This window comes from Heloderma suspectum, chromosome 5 (genome assembly GCF_057233095.1).
Source record: "Heloderma suspectum isolate Gila_16-S chromosome 5, 16-S_ref, whole genome shotgun sequence".
Lineage (NCBI taxonomy): Eukaryota > Metazoa > Chordata > Lepidosauria > Squamata > Helodermatidae > Heloderma > Heloderma suspectum.
In genome coordinates, this window is record NC_139462.1 from 145,913,208 (window position 1) to 145,929,812 (window position 16,605).

A 16,605-nucleotide genomic window follows, 5' to 3' on the forward strand; every position below is an offset into this window, starting at 1 on the left:
TCCAAAGCTTGCTTGCCTTGCCCCCCCTTTCCATTCCAGGGGGGAGATGAAAAGGTTTTTCAACCTTTTAAAAGAGCCGTTTGAGAATGCTCCCACGGAGCCCCGTGGGAAGCTACCAGAGCGACATTGGCCCCAACCAGAAGTTCCTATTTTCTTTCTCTTTTGAGGGGCATTCCAAGTTAAAAATTTATAATCCATGTTTTAGAAAATATAAGATTAAGGTACTTTCTTAATTTCCACCTGTTGCACCCTGAGTGCTGTCCTCTTCTTGTATATCGGGTTGTAGGTCTGTCCAATCTTTTCCATAAATTCGAAGGAACTCTCTTGCTTTTTGAACTGAGTTACTTGGAACTTAAATCTCTGTTCTCTGTAAGAGAAGACCACACCTTCTGGGAATTCCCATCTAAACATGATCTTTTTTCTGTTTCAGGATTGTTGTTAAAAATGTATAATCTCTCCTTTTCCTCAGAAATCTTCCAGGAATTTCTTTCATGATGATAATCTCTTTGCCCACCATCTTCAATTTAGTTTTATAGTGTTTCTGGAGAATTGAATCCCTTGTAGTTTTCTTTACAAAATGGACAATAATATCTCTGGGTAGACCTTTTATTTTTGCATATGTCAAATTCAGTCTGTAAGCTCGGTCTATTTCCATTTCCATGGTTTTCTCTTCTTTACTCAAAAAGGCTGCTGTAGTCTTTACCAATTCCGTTCTGAGGTCAGGTTCTGCACTGCCATAACTTTCCACGACCCGTCTAAAATGTAATGAGCATTCCTTGTCTTTAAGCTCAAGCCAAGCTAAGGCATCCTGCTCACATTCTAACTCCGTAGTTAACATTGATGTTATTTTGAAGGTCTTGAAAAATTGCTTCAGTGTTTGTTCTTGGTATTTCAGAAGCAAATTCTAGGTGTCAAACACCAATCAAGATGAAGCCAAATATTGAACCTCCTGAGAATGTTGAATGGAGTGGTGCAGAAGCTTCAATGTTCAGAGTTCTCATTGGTACCTACTATGACAATTTCTGTGCAATTGCCAGATTAATTGGGACCAAAACGTGTAGGCAGGTAAGAGTGAAATGACAACTTAAAGGAGTGTTTTCTAAAGCGGTACTATTGTAACAATACTAAAATTGCTTTTCTAAGAAATTTAAAGTTCTTAATGTTCATAGAGAGTGCAAGCACATTCAGTTCAGTGTAACGCAATCCTCTGGTTTGCACTAGCATTAACATTGCTGTGTGAAGTCAGCTGAGATTAGATTAAGACTGTGGATGAATAACTTGTATTAACAGGAGAAATGTTGCCTTACATTTGCATTCAGTCTCATCCATGCTGGAAGAAATAAATATATGCTAATAGAAAATGACTGACTTTTGCCAGAGAGGAACAGTCACAGGGATATTAATCTCTTTACAGGTATATGAGTTTAGAGTAAAGGAATCTAGTATTATTGCTCCTGCACCTGCTGAAGATGTTGATACTCCTCCAAGAAAGAAGAAGAGGAAACACAGGTAAATCAGTTGAATGCCAATCAAGAACTAAAGATTTTTAAAGGGGAGCTATAGAATTAAAATCATACTAATAAAATAAATGTCACAAGGAAGGACCTAGGGAAAGACTAAACTGTTATTAACTCACCTTAGAAAATACATTTTTGTAAGGACAAATTATTGTATTCTTTATGGTCTGATCATAAGACTTTCTGTACTTCAATATGGGTGCCATAAAATAGCTTAATCCCAAAGCTGCCCATGAAATTACAAATGCAGTGTTATGCAAGCATTGCAAGTCACTCCTGATGGAACTTTGTTATATGTACAAACATTGTATTGGGTAATAAGAAATTCTGCCCTGTACTAATCAACTTTTCTCTTTACCTCAAAGCAAATAAAACAATATTCGCCACCCATGTGCACCATGTTCCTCTAGTTCCTTCATCTGATTCACAGGTTTGTCAACAGAAATGAAGCTAGACTCTATACAGTGCCATAAGAATTAGTGGGGAAGTGAAAAAGAGGCATCTGCTCACTCCCTAGCTCTCTGACCTTCTCCAGTTGCAATCTTTCACATTCCCTGTCATCCACTTCAAGGGTGCAATCCTGTGGTCCCTGGAGAGTGTCCCAGGGACCATAGCATTTTTCGGATTCCTCCTGAAGCTGATCCTTCCCCCTGCCCCTCCCACTCACTGCCACCACAGGAAGAACCTGGTGCCTGCTTTCCAAGGTTGCAAAAGTGGCCTTGGAGGATCTTGTCAGAGTCAAAAAGGGTTCTCTTGGGCAGGGAGGGGAGAGGAGATATGAGAATTCCTATGGTCTCTCCAGCACCAGCACCTCCCTGGTACACCCCTCCTCAGAGGCCCATCTAGACAAAAAAGAGAAGGAGGATGGAGAGGTGAAATCACTTTGGTCACTCCTCCCACCCTGCCAGCAGCAACCCAGTAGTAGAGCATTTGATACTCGGAAGACTCCAAGTTTGGAGGATTCCTTCTAACAGGATGGGTTACACCCTAAAGTAGAGAAGTGAAGGATTGCTATTCTGAATAGGTGGTCAGGCTCTCTAAAAAGGCTCTTAGTATTTTTTGTATTACCTCCACATAATTCCACATTACAATTAAACAAGTAGGACCCGCAACAAAATGTTGCAGTATAACCTCTCCCTTAAGAGGAGTGCTCCTGTTCAGTGCTCCAGCCAGCTAGTGACATCTTCCTGCAGTTTACTACAAGCTGTTAAAGGTGCAAGCAGGGCAATTCGGCACTCCACATTTTCTGGTTTTTTTTCTTTTCCAAAAGACACTAAACATTCTAGAGGTCCTAGAGGCCACTGAGCACGCTTAGTCTGTTCTGCTGGGGTCTTTACCTAACTTACATACTTTTGCATACCTAGGGAGTCCCCTAGAAACTTGTTGTGGCCTTTATTTCCCATCCAAATTCATAGGCAGTCAACCACCTGAGTTTGCTTTTACAGGCAGTGATATCCTGTCTGATCTAGAGAGTAAGCACAATCAGGCCGATGGAAGTCTTGGGTGGTGGGGAGAACTTTAGAGCCACTGTGGTCCAGTAGATATAGTTTGAGAATAGACCAAGGAGAACTTTGTATGAGTTGCCCCTATTCTTATCCTGAGTTCCCCAATTGTAAATGGAGAGTAATAACCATTTATGATAGCATTGACTTTGGAAGGGGACACGTTATACCAAGGCCAATATCCATAGTTTTACCTACCCATACATGTGTTTAAGCCCATTAAAATTGATGGACAAACATATCTAACTCTGTAGTGGATTATACCTAAAGTGATTGTAATACAAACTATAAGAATATTATAGTTATTCACTCAAATACGCATTGAAGTGAACGCGGAATTCTGCACACGCAGGATCTCTGAGAATAGAGACTCAAACATGTTGTCATGATTACAGGAAGAAGTGCTGACTGCACCAGTGATTGTCCTTTTGACATGTTTATCTTTGTATTTATGAGGGTGTACGCTCAAAGAAGGGACTGCTTGCATAGGCAGAAAAAGTATTGTGTGAACTAGTCCTACATTGAATAGAAATGAAAATGGCAGAATTCTGTACCAGAAAAACAAAAAACACCTCCCTGTTCATTTGAAACGTTTCTTGAAGGTTCTTCATCACTGCATTTGTGCATGGGGTGTTTTATTCACTAGAACAAATACATCTGTGCAGTCAGATTTTTTAAACATATGGGATTTTATCCAGATTTAGATACATGGAACTAAGGTGGCGGAAGCAGATGCCTCCACCCCCTTCTCCCCACAGTGGCTCCTCTAGCCCCTTGAAAATGCTACACAGAGGGTCAAGGGGCCTTGTTAAATGGGGTGAGCTGGCGTGAAGGGGGGGATCCCTGAAAATCTGGCAGAGGCACCTTCTGTGAGCAGAGCCCTTTCATCAGTGGAAGGCAGATTCTGGATCCAGTCCTTGAAAGGCATATGAAAATCTCACAATATCTCAGCTTTATTTGGTGTAGCAAAAATAAATTCCTTAGAAATACTGTACACATACAAGATCTGCAAATAAAGTTATAAAATATTTGTCATAAATAAACCCTTAGAAATTTGAATGTCGAGAGCTTAACCTCTAACTTATCTGTAGTGTAATTTAATGCTGCCAGATAGGATAGTTTAATTAGTGTATTTTTCTGTTCAAGCCAACTTCAAAGCATAACAAACATTTCTGGTATAATAATTAGTATCTTCTTTACAGGGTATTTTATAATCCAATTGCAGGGAGCAATATTTTTCTGTTTTACGTGTTGAGTTTTTGAAAATAATATAAAATACTCTAATTCAAAGCCACTTTCTAAGATGCAGCTGGACTCAGCTGCATTTTCCAGCCAAATACAGCCTGTCAACCTTATTGTGTGTTTGTGTTTTTACAGGTTATGGGCTGCTCACTGCAGAAAGATACAGCTGAAGAAGGGTTAGCATCTTTACATTCAACTTTATGTCATGAACTTCTAGGCTTCCATTTCTGGGTTTGGTTTTGTTTTTAAAGGAAAAATAACTGAACTGTATGGGGAACCAGAGCTAACAAATTATCTGATCCAGTAAATCTTTGTAAGATGGGAAGGCTCCAATGGACACAGGGAGATTCCCAGCCTCATAGCTTCCCCACTTACTTCAATTAAGGGGACCATATCACTTGTATGAAGTGGTGTGCGCACATGCCCCTGGATATGAAGGGGGAGATCTGGTGAACTTGGAGATACTTATGTTTATGGTACATGTGGTCCTCTGGAATAGGGCAAATGAATGTAATTGACATGTTCCTGTGTTCATGTAGCAGTGATTGCAGCATTCTACATTGTTAATACAATTACACATAAATGCAAAACTAGTTGATAGGACAGTTCATTTTACTACATTAATTTTTTTTAAATGAGAAACTATCAGAGATAGAGTACATAAACTACATATAGAGGCCTAGGCTCATGATATAAACCAAGTTGGCAAGTCAGCTTACACTATAAATTCCAAAATCACCTTCATACAGTCACAAACTCTAAAACTCTTAACCTTATATCCCAGCACTAATCAAAATGTAAGAAGTCAAAACAAAATGTGCCTCAGGTTCCTTTCCCCCTTCAGCTTAGAGCTGATTCAAAGAAGTTTGTTGAAAAGACATAAATGGTTTGATTCTCAGGGGTGGGTGGGAATAGTTAATCTATAATTGATGTTTGCAAAATAGGCTTTAACTGTCCGTTTTTAAATTGTTTTAAATTTGTTTTGTGTTTTAGTGTATTTGTGTTTAATTGTGTTTTAATGGTCTTATAGGCCCCTTCCAACCCTACTGTTCTATGATTCTATTTGTTTATTATTGTTTTTACCAAGTTTTACTAGTGGTTGTAAGCTGCCTTGAGTGCCATTTTTGGTACAAATCAAATCAATAAATGAAATACCTCAGGAGACAGATCTGATACTGGTTCAGTAGGAAGCTTTTGCATCATTTTATCAGGCTTTTCCATAAACTGTTGCTATATTTTTAAAAAGCCATCATTGAACAGTTTAGCCAGTATTTCACATGGACATTTAAACTAGGCTGTAGAGTTTTGACTCATTAAGATGTAAACAGTACAAATAGTAAAGACTGCTTCTAATATCACAAATTTCCTAAGCATCAAAACCACAACTAGATTATTAGGAATTATGTTGATCTGTTATAATATGTGTATATAGTGAATTAGACATGCACAGTCATTACAGATGATAATCTATATACAGTTTTCATGGTATTTTCCCGCATGGAAATGCTTTCTGTGCAGGAAACATTTGAAGTAGCCTTAACTGCATTGCAGAGTAATGAGGAAAAGGCAGGAGAACTCAGTTAAAGCACCAAATTCACTTTGGAAGAGATTTCAGTGGGAAAAATGTAAGCATTTGCTGAATTCTCGAGCAATCGGGCTGGGTGAGTGAAAATCTGTGGTGGCCAAATGGTCATTTCCTATGAAGGTGCTTTTCCTGAGGTTTTTGGGGACTGCTATGTGTGTTGAAATTTTCCCCCTCATTGCTCTCAAAAGGAGGACAATAAAACGATGCCAACTTCAGTTTTTGTGTAGTGTAGTCCCCCCCCCCCCCTAATTCTAGGGAGCATGCTGGGGGAATGGGAGGGCTTTGGATCTCCTTTTAGCTCACTCTGTCAGAGTTCTGATGGTTGAGGAACACGGAGGAGGTTTCTGAGAGTGGACTTCCCTCTCCACTGGTGAAGTAGGAGAACTGTGCAATCCTAGAGCCCCTGGGATGCCCTCCTAGGGACCATAGGATTGTGCCCTTAAAGTGCTAAATGTTTCTGGGTCATACCCAATGCAGGGAAAGGCTGAGAACACAGGGAAATTGTGCAATTAAGATGGACTGCATTCAGCTTTTCTTCTACCCACTGCCTTTTTAAACACATAAAAGTATGTAAGGGGGGGCAGTTGGATGGGGGGAGAGATGAGAGCTGAACTTTTAATTTTCTCTTTCTAAACCCTTCTAAACATTTTTATTTTTTGTTCAGATGGGTCATCTAATCATGTTTACAACTACCAGCCATGTGATCACCCACGTCAACCTTGTGACAGCTCATGTCCTTGTGTCATTGCTCAGAACTTCTGTGAGAAGTTCTGTCAGTGCAGTTCAGAATGTAAGTGATTTGTGAAATTTATATCTGATCTAAAGTCAAAATGCTTGGATGAGTTGGTGGGTTATAAGAGCTGTGGAAGGTTTCATATCTTGCTGGGGAAGTATTTGGGCCTAGTGCAGTGTGTCGTTTGATATGTCGTTTGTCCTTCCATGGCTGTGGGTTTTTTTCAATTAATAGTTTGTGCAAGGGGTCCAGGTCAGATAGGGCTGTGGCACGTGGGGAAGAGGGGCCTTTGCCCGTGCTGTGGTCCTGATCGGAACTCCACATCCCCCCCCTCCCCCGGCCCCACATATTCACATAGGGTGTTGGTTAGGTCTGGCTGGTGCCCTGCAACATGAGGTTCCTCAACAAACGTGGGAAAGGTTTGCAGAGGACGGGAAGTTCAAAGGGTACTGTCCTAGGGAGTTCAGAAACTATGACAGAGAATGTACACTTACTATGGTTAGTTCCAGATTTGATTTTTGTCAAAATACAACATGTTGTATTTGGCATGTTGAAAAACATAGGCCCTAATGTTATGCATTTACCCTCTCAAGTTCACATTGCAATAAATATATTATACGCTTATTGATACCACTGCATAATTTGTTCCTGATCCAGTGTCTACTACAGTAACATAGGGATGCAGGGGGTAAACCCTATGCACAGGTGGTGCTTTGTAAATACAGTTTTTAAAATCCTTGCTGCAAGTTCTAACAGGTTATGTGGCAAAATGCCTTTTAAACACCACACACTCTGGAATGTAGGAGCTTGTAACTGCATGGGAAACCAAGACAGCTCCAACTGCATTTGTAGTTGCCACGCAAGCCTGAACTCCTTTAGGTCATAGGTCTAGTATTTTAAGGTAGTGGTTCGTTATAAAAAGAAAAAAAGGACAGTTTGCCTACTTTAAAGGCTAGCCAGATCTTTCTTTTCATGATGAATTAAGTAAAACTCCTTGGCCAGCTCTTTCACTGATGTGTAAATGAAGTTGTTTCATTGTACTAAGCTGATTGGTTCTGGGATTAAAGCTTAATTGACATTTGTAACTCTCCAAGTGTGTGCTTCATTTTGACACCTGAGCATAATTTCTGTGGGGTGGCTCACATGCTTGAAGCACTGGTCTCATTATTCAAACACCAGGAAATGGGCTCATAAATTACCGTTTTGGCAATCCAGCAGTCAGGATCAGGAGTTTGGTATTGGGCAAACCTGTTCATGCAAAATACAAAGTTGGTTCAGCCTTCTGCTTTGTTCTCCTTAAAGGCCAAAACAGATTTCCTGGATGCCGCTGCAAAGCACAGTGTAACACTAAGCAGTGTCCTTGCTACTTGGCTGTACGTGAGTGTGATCCAGATCTCTGCTTGACATGTGGAGCAGCTGATCATTGGGACAGCAAAAATGTGTCTTGCAAGAATTGCAGCATTCAGCGAGGATCCAAAAAGGTGGTTCATCTTTTAATTTATAACCGATACACTGTATCCCTGTTAATACTCAACACACCAACAAAATGTGTGTCTTTTACAGAGCAGGGATGCCCAAAAGCTTTCGTTGCCCAGAAAGTGGAAGATGGTTTCTATTTAACCTGCTACTTAAGAGTTATATGATTTAGTTTATAGGAGAACCTTTATGGTGGCTGTTCCCATCTCCCCCCCCACCCCCAAATTGTGGGTCATTAACCCTTCTATATCAACTACCTAATGATTGCAATAGCAAAATGTGTGAAACATCATATTCAGAGCTTCTATAAACTACCTGTTGACAACACTGGATTTCTTATAAAAATATTGATCCCATTTATTTTTGTTGAAATGAACCTAGAAACACACATTTCCTGCCTGCCAAGGTAATGTCTAGAACACAAATTCTTCAAAAACAGCCTGGAATTAAATGTGGATTTTCTTGGGGTAGTTTATACACAAATCTAACATGATTATGTGCCAATCCTACTATAGTGCAGGTGGTTTCTAAATCAGAGCAGCATTACAAATACCTTATCATCGAAACATGAACATACAATCCCTTGATGGTGTGTGAACTATCTGTTTAGAAATAATGTATTTGAAGTATTTCTGGGAAAGCTTATATAGTGCTTGTTTTAATTACGACTTCATGTTAAACTAATAGGATTAGAGCCAGGATGCAGAACCTCAGAACCAGTGGCTAAATTCAGCTCTCCAAAGTTCCCCAGATAGCTACACAGCCTTCTCTTGGCCTCACCCCCTTTCCCCCAACCACCAGTCCTTGGGTGGTTTGCTGCTTTTGTTCAATCCCCCCTTTCCCATTCTCAAAGGTTGAAATGCTTCTCCTAAGGCTTAGTTTCTGGTAGGGAGAGCTTTAAGCTACAATATGCTGGTATTTTTGGCCCTCCTCATTTGCCTTCAACCCCACCAACCACTGGAGCACAGCCTGTGAGAGCTGCTCTGAAATAGTAATTGGCCCTGAGGTTCAAGATCTCTGGATTAGAGACTATAGCAATACAATACAGTTACATTGTATCACATATATTAATACTCATTTTGGTGGGAAAATGAAATAAATGCCAATGAAAGATTGTACGCAAAAACACTGCAGTAGTGGACTAGATTTCATCAAGTAAATGCTATAGTTAAAAAATGGATGGATATGCAGCATGTGTTATGGGGACATGTCATGGATCATTTCTGTGCAAACTAGTGGTGTGATTGCACAGGTCCCATTCGTGTCAATGTGGCCTGTAGAGAACTTCCTTATAGCTTTTGCTTAATAGCAGAACAAATACACTTTGAATGAGATGCTGCTCCTGTCCTAGTTATTTATTGGGATATGATTTTTAACTGTTGCAATCCTGTCCTGCTTTAGAGCAGGGTTGATAGACACCTGCAGTTCTGAAATACATTGTATTGATACCATGACCTGGTGCACACAGAACCACCACCCATGGGGTTGTTGGGGCCACATGGGAGCAAGCAAGCACACTGCCTCCAACCTTCCACTTCTGCTTTGTATCCGGATTAGAAAACAATCCAGGAACACCCCATTCCTGGGTTGTTTGACATGACGTGTAAACCCCTCTGGCTTGTTGAGGGGGAAAAAATTAGAGTTTTAAGCTTTGGTTTGTTGGGTTAAAAGTCTGGGTTGTTTCCCTTGCAACAACCTAGAGATTCTGGGTCCACATGTCATGATGCCAAACAAACCAGGCATGTTCCTAGGTTGTTTTAAACCAGATGTAAAGTGGAAATGGTGATTGGGCAGGAGACAGTGTGCTTGCGTACTCCCGCGTGTGGTAGTTACGTGCAAACTGGATCTTGGTACCTTTGAAAACTAATATATAAATAAGGTTCTGGAGGTATTAAAGCTGGTGCAAATGTTTAAAAAGGCTAAATGAAAATCTAAACTGCAGACTCAACAGAACAGTAGCAATTTCTGTGGTTTAAAACTGCATTTTGTAAGCATACCACTGTGATCCTCTGAGTTTGCACTTCAATGTCATATTGCTCACAGGAGTAGACCATTCATGGGAACATTTGTGTGAATAAAGCAGGTGTTACTTTTACCGCAGCACCTGTTCATAAAATGTTACTGGCTTGATTAAGACACTTTTCCCCCCCATTCTAGCATTTGCTGCTAGCACCTTCCGACGTGGCAGGCTGGGGGATTTTCATTAAGGATCCAGTGCAGAAAAATGAATTCATCTCTGAATATTGTGGTGAGGTAAACAAAATTTCAATAAAAAGCCTTCAGCACAATCAATAGGAAATGGTTCCACTTGGCTGTTTTGCAAACTTACAGCTGGTAGATTGGAGGGGTGGAAGGGAAAATGTCACATCTGCTTGTGCCACTAGGTTATCAAAGCCATCTTACATTTTACTTTCAGATTATTTCTCAGGATGAGGCAGACAGAAGAGGGAAAGTATATGACAAATACATGTGCAGCTTTCTGTTCAATTTGAATAATGGTATGTATGTTCTCCTTAATGCTTTTACATTGTACCAACCCATTCACAACTTGCAGGATATGAGGCATGGTATTAAATACTGTTTCCAGCCAAGTACATTCCAGGGTCCTTAACCAATACTTGAGTCACCCTATCAGAACTGTATAGGATTTAATAATGTAAATGCACACCCTTTTAGATGGTGTGATGAAATAGCAAGGATGGCATATTAGGAAAACAGGACAAGTATTAATTGGTGACCGAGAAATATCCACATTTGAAGAAAACATTTTGTAAGATAAGCCTTGATATGTGGTGGAATACAAGCAAGCTAAACTTCTACATGGGCCAAAATGGCAAGACTTCCTAGCTATAGGCCGTAGCTAACTACAAGTCAAACCAATGACTAGAATATATTAACCTTAGTGACTGCGAGGCAAACCACTTCAGTGAATATTGTCAATGTCCTCACTTTTCCGTCTGTTGTGAACATTCTGACTACTTTTTTATTTAGATTTTGTGGTCGATGCAACACGGAAGGGTAACAAAATAAGATTTGCAAACCATTCAGTCAATCCCAACTGCTATGCAAAAGGTGAATACTTAAAACATTTTAAAGAGTACAGCTAAATAAGCAAGCCATTTAAGAAGTTCTCTGTAATAAAGGGGAAGATTTGTAAAGCCTTGCCTCAACTTCACTTTTTGTTTTACAGTCATGATGGTTAATGGAGATCACAGAATAGGCATATTTGCTAAGAGAGCCATTCAGACTGGTGAAGAGCTGTTTTTTGATTATAGGTAGGTACAACATGTTTAGTGCTAAACATAATCAAAAATCAACTTCTCATTCACAAGTGTTTCAGTATTAGGTCATGAGAACATTTTTACTTGCTAATCTTATTGACAAAAAATGGAATGCAGAAAGTGTGTGGAATCTGGATTTCTAGAAACTTCCTAATTGGGTACAGGAGTAACTCTTTATATTTTCTGTACTGCCTTTTGAACCAGAAGGATCCCCAAGATGGTTTATAGCCAAAATACATTAAATACAAATTATCTATTTTGTTTCAGATACAGTCAAGCTGATGCCCTCAAGTATGTAGGCATTGAAAGAGAAATGGAAATCCCTTGATACCAGCTACCTCTCCTATGAAACAGCTGCCTTATCTTCAGGAGTTTCTAGTACTGTGGGCAATTTTTTTGAAGATGCAATTTGGAATGCAGAATTTACAAAGTACTGTACCCATAATTTATAGTGACAAATCCTAAAAATCAACTTTTTATTGCCTTCTTACCAGCTGCAACATGTTTTGTACCATTGAACTTTTGCAATAATGCAGTGTGGTACATTTTTGAACCTTGAATAAAGGATACTTGAACTTTGAATTTAAATGGTCTACTTCCTTTAAACAAGGGATGGGTGCAGGATTAGATTGACTTTGAACATTGTTCTTTAGGGTGAAAAAAGCAGTATGCACAATGACAGATAAAATCTCTAGCCACTAATTTAATTTAACTATTCCTTGATTATTATTTTTTTAAAGGAGGCTATGCAAAACTATCTTTTGAAGGTAGTACTAGTCTGCTTTGGCTCACTTCCTAAAGGGAAGAATGTTTTAAAAATGCTTGAGTTATAGAGACATGCTTTGGAACTAAAAAATGTCTTCCTTGGCATCAGTTTACAAGAGCCAGTGCGCTGTTTGACCTGGGTTCAAATGCATACTCACACATGAAGTTCATTTGAGCTAGTCATTATCTCTCAGAAAGTATCACAGAGTTATTCCAAGGATAAATTAAGGAAAGGAGTATTGAAAGTGTAATCAAGGAACAGCCTGACAAGCAATACAATGATTCTAGATTCATATGTGACAAGCCAGGAATCTGATAAAATGGAACTGAATTCTCGGTTGCTGCTGCTAGGAACCTCGCATGTAGAATACTTCATAAATTGGTTTTTCTTCCCACTACACAGAATCGCAAAGGATAACAGGTTAGATTGTAATTTTTGAGCTCAGCAATGTGTTTTGCTTGAAGGCACTAGAAACAAGTTTGAAAGCAAAACAGTACCCAGTTCATCTAGCTTTCATAATCATTATACCTTTTATTTACATTTAAGAAAGATAACTCATGGAACTTAACAATAAAACCAAATGCAACTTGTACAGAAATTTTTTATTTTTTATTTCACACATTAAAAAATGAAACACACTATACAAATGATTTTTCATAGCAGATTACACATGGGCCCAAATCAGACTCTCAAAGTGCTGCCAACATGTATAAGTGCTGCCTGGGGCAACAGCTTTTTGTTGTATAGCCAATGTATTGATTTAAATGCAGTAGCATGCAACCTCCAGTGGAGAAGGTTTCAGATTCCGTTCTGTTCTTAAATTAGGTTAAATGGCATTGGTGTCCATATTTACATACTTGAAATGTATCAATCCTGAGCAGGTCTGATGTAATTCCAAGACTGGCAGATGGAAGTCCTGGTCTCAGTTATAAAAATGGAGGTCCAGACGGCAGCAGGCCAACAAGTTCCATTCTCATTCTTTCAATCGCATAACTATTTGAGTGTCATACAGACAACTGCTAAAAACTGTTAAGCCAAGTAACTGTAGGTGTCCTTCTCACCATCCACACGCTCTAAGTACTCCTTCTCTATTAGAATGTCAATGCATTTCTGAAAAGGAAAGAAAAATGGAAGATTTGTTTACAGCTATCCCCACGACATGACTCTATAAAGAAGTTAAGAGATCCTGTGTCCTACAAACGTAAAACAATGTTGTTGCAGTTAAGCAGCATGTGAAAAATAGTTGGATCCAGGATCTGCCTTATGTGGGAGGGAGGGCTCCACCCAAGTTAGGTCCCTCTGCCTGATTTTTAGGGATCCCCCGTCCCCGCAACTCACCCCTTTCAGCAAGGTCTCCTGATCATATGTAGGATTTTCAGGGGGCTGGAGGGGTTGCCATGGGAAGGAGGGGGCAGGGAAATCCACTTCCACCAGTGTGGCTGATTCAGCATAAATCTGGATCCAACCCACACAAGTATAGCACCATACTGAAGCATACACCAAAATAATGTAGGGATGATAGGGGGACAGGCTGGAAGAATTGGCAACTGTAATTCTGTAATAATTCTGGACCATCACAAAACCCGGATTAGATTAAAATGTAAAGCTAGTGACCACAGAGATGAAACATGTTCAGCAGGTGCTTTATCCAGCCAGAGTGTACTGCTGGTTCTATCTGACCAGTAAATAAAGGGTATTTCAAAAGGAGAACTGAGTCAGAGGGTGGACAGAAACATTAGCAACTACTCTAGACTTCTAAAGCAGTTAAACAATGCTGATCTGGAAACTTTTAAAGATGTTGCTGAACAGTTTACACCAAAATGTGTAATGAAAATGATTCAAACTGTCCTTGGCTTTATCTGAAGCTATAGTTTAATTTAACTTATGGTGATACCACACTATTTCTGTTTTTTAAAAGTGAAGCTTTTAAATAAAAGGCTGTTTCTTCCCTCCCAGTGCTAGATGGCTCTTTAGACAAACCTTTATTACTGGGACTCGTGGCTTGAATCTTGATGACAGTTGTGTGAGCACTTCTCCAAGCAACTGCTGATGTTTAAGAACCTTTCTCATCTTCATAATCCTTACAATAGCAGCCTAACAAGCAAAAAATATAGATTTAGGAATAGTGTCATCCTAGAGAAGCCAATGCTTGCCAAAGATTTCTGACCAATCACTGAAAGTAGACAGAGGTATTCTTACTTAAATGGAGAATGAATGCTAAAGTAAAACAGTCTTATCTGAGTGTATGAACTTTCAACAAAACATAACATGACTGTATGCAATCTTATAGCATCACTGATGCAATGAATATGGACTTGAGCACGCTCCGGGAGAGAGCGCAGGACAGGAAGGCCTGGCGTGCTATGGTCCATGGGGTCACGAAGAGTCGGACACGGCTGAACAACAACAAATGCAATCTTAAGGATTTCTAAATCAGTTCATTTCAATGTGGCTCACTTGCAATAAACAATCTTTAATTCCTTGATAGAAGAATATTGTATTTATAGTGAAAGCAGTATCACAAGGTTTCTGTGAATTTAAAAGCCAGCTTTGCATTGTTTGCAATGAGCTATTTCCTCAAAGCTACAGTCAAGAGAGAGAAAAACCATCTCCCAGACTGTTGCGTGTACAAATGAAACTTATACTACAGAGAACTGCTTCAGAGGTTAACGCAGGAAAAACTAGTCAGTTTGGAGCAGCAAAGCCTTACCTGTAGCTCCACTGGTATACAATCTACCCCATGGAGACTGTATGGAACTTCATGGACTCTGCACCTGTGCAAAGCTTTTATCAGGAACCTTCTATAGCTGTGGGTTTTGGCAAGAACCCTCCCACACTGTCCCAGTGCGCATGTCCCTAGTGAGTTCCTGCCTATTCCCAGTTTTCTTGCGACCATCATTGTGGTGCCCTCTCAGGAAATCTCTTAATTTGCTAATGGGAGACTTCGGCACTCATCTTTTGCTTTATCGCCAAGCATGGAAGCAAACATCAAATTTGTGGGTCCTCTTTATTATCCAGAAGCATTACAGAATTGAGTTTGACAGTCATCCTCCAAACAGCCCTCTCAGAATCACTGCTCCTTCGGAGGTGTTGCTAATAGAAGAGGATGCCCTTCTAGTGAAGGGAGCAATAGAGAGGATCTTGAAGTACCAACTTCACCATGGGTTCTACTCCCACTATTTCAGCGTTCTGAAGATGGAGGGAGTGATGACTTCGACCGAATCTGGACATCAGAAAGGTAAATTTGTACGTCACCCCAAGAGCTGCTGGATGGTTATGCTTGCTTCCATTCTTCCCCTGCTCCACCAAGGGGATTGGTTTGTGTCTACTGGTCTGCTTCCACATCTCCATCAATGAGGGTCACTGGCGTTTCCTTCAGTCTGCAATTGGTACCAAGGCGTTCCAGTTTTGGGTGTAGCCATTTGGACTTGCTACGACACCAAGAGTTTTCACCAAGTGTATTGCGCGTACCTTTGCGAACATTCATGGGTTCAATACAGTTTGGTGCCCACTGCACCTTGTTTTAGATTGTTTTCTCTCTGCACAAGAGAGGCCTATCTTTGTCTTCGTAAAGAGTATATCTACCAGCAGTGTCTGCCTTTCATCAGTCAGTGGACAGAATATTGGTCTTCTTACACCCTCTGGTCACACAGTTGATCCAAGAACTCGCTAGTCTCGCCCCACCAATCCGATGCCCAGTACAGGCATGGAGTCTATCAGTTGTTCTGCAGTTTCTGACTCCAAGAACATGGTGATGGCAGACCTTTGCCTGCATTCCTGGACAATGGCTTTCCATGTGGTGATCGCTCAGGCGCATAGGTCCAGTAGACTTTGCACTTTGTGAGTTGACGCCCCTTATCTGACATTCCATCGTGACAAGGTGGTTCTCCATCCCAAGCACACTTGTCTCCCTAAAGTAGTCTGATTTCCATCTAAATCAAGACATTGTTCTACCCACCTTTTTTCCTTCAGATTCAACAGGAGATTCAACTCCTGTTGAATCTATCCCTGCACACCTTGGATATAAGACATGCACTGGCTTTCTACACATCCCAGATAGAGGGGTTTTGTAAGTCACCTTGTCTGTTCCTCTGCTATAGGAACAAACGACAGGGAATGCCAGTGTTATCTCAAAGATTTGCCTCCTGAGAAGTGTGTACCATCAAGGTGGCTCATGAGTTACTGGGCCTTCTGCTCTTGGCCCGTGTTTGGACTCAATCTATCCAGGCAATGTCTATGGTGGTGGTGTTTAGTAAAGATGTTCCACTTCCAGAACTGGGCCAAGCAGCTACCTGGTTGAGGCAATCAACTTTTGTCAGTCACTACAGCCTAGAGGTCTGGGCTACAGCTGTGTGTTCCTTTGGATGAACTGTATTATTGGCCATTTTGCAACGAGACACCAACCCCACCTCTGGTAAGCTGGATTGCTACTTGCCAATATGTATTATGCACAGAGACCATGAGGAAGAAAGACAGGTTGCTTACCTGTAACTGTAGTTCTTT

General features: G+C 40.4%; 2 protein-coding genes across 3 annotated transcripts in view; one reads left to right on the forward strand and one right to left on the reverse strand.

The window, feature by feature from the left end:
• EZH2 (enhancer of zeste 2 polycomb repressive complex 2 subunit) overlaps window positions 1-11,921 on the forward strand; it is a 64,646-nt gene extending 52,725 nt beyond the window's left edge. For both annotated transcript variants that reach the window (XM_084857749.1, XM_084857750.1), the window contains exons 11-20: window positions 896-1,065; window positions 1,415-1,509; window positions 4,397-4,437; window positions 6,511-6,636; window positions 7,882-8,060; window positions 10,213-10,308; window positions 10,472-10,553; window positions 11,047-11,127; window positions 11,246-11,330; window positions 11,604-11,921. In XM_084857749.1, the coding sequence (XP_084713875.1) occupies window positions 896-1,065; window positions 1,415-1,509; window positions 4,397-4,437; window positions 6,511-6,636; window positions 7,882-8,060; window positions 10,213-10,308; window positions 10,472-10,553; window positions 11,047-11,127; window positions 11,246-11,330; window positions 11,604-11,664 (1,016 nt within the window). In that variant the 3' untranslated portion in view covers window positions 11,665-11,921. The remainder of the gene's footprint in view (window positions 1-895; window positions 1,066-1,414; window positions 1,510-4,396; window positions 4,438-6,510; window positions 6,637-7,881; window positions 8,061-10,212; window positions 10,309-10,471; window positions 10,554-11,046; window positions 11,128-11,245; window positions 11,331-11,603) is intronic.
• A 687-nt stretch (window positions 11,922-12,608) lies between these two features.
• Window positions 12,609-16,605, reverse strand: part of CUL1 (cullin 1) — a 70,092-nt gene continuing 66,095 nt past the window's right edge. Inside the window, exons 21-22 of the mRNA XM_084857748.1 lie at window positions 14,083-14,196; window positions 12,609-13,212 (exon numbers count right to left, since the gene is read on the reverse strand). Coding sequence (XP_084713874.1) covers window positions 13,132-13,212; window positions 14,083-14,196 — 195 coding nt within the window. The 3' untranslated portion in view covers window positions 12,609-13,131. The remainder of the gene's footprint in view (window positions 13,213-14,082; window positions 14,197-16,605) is intronic.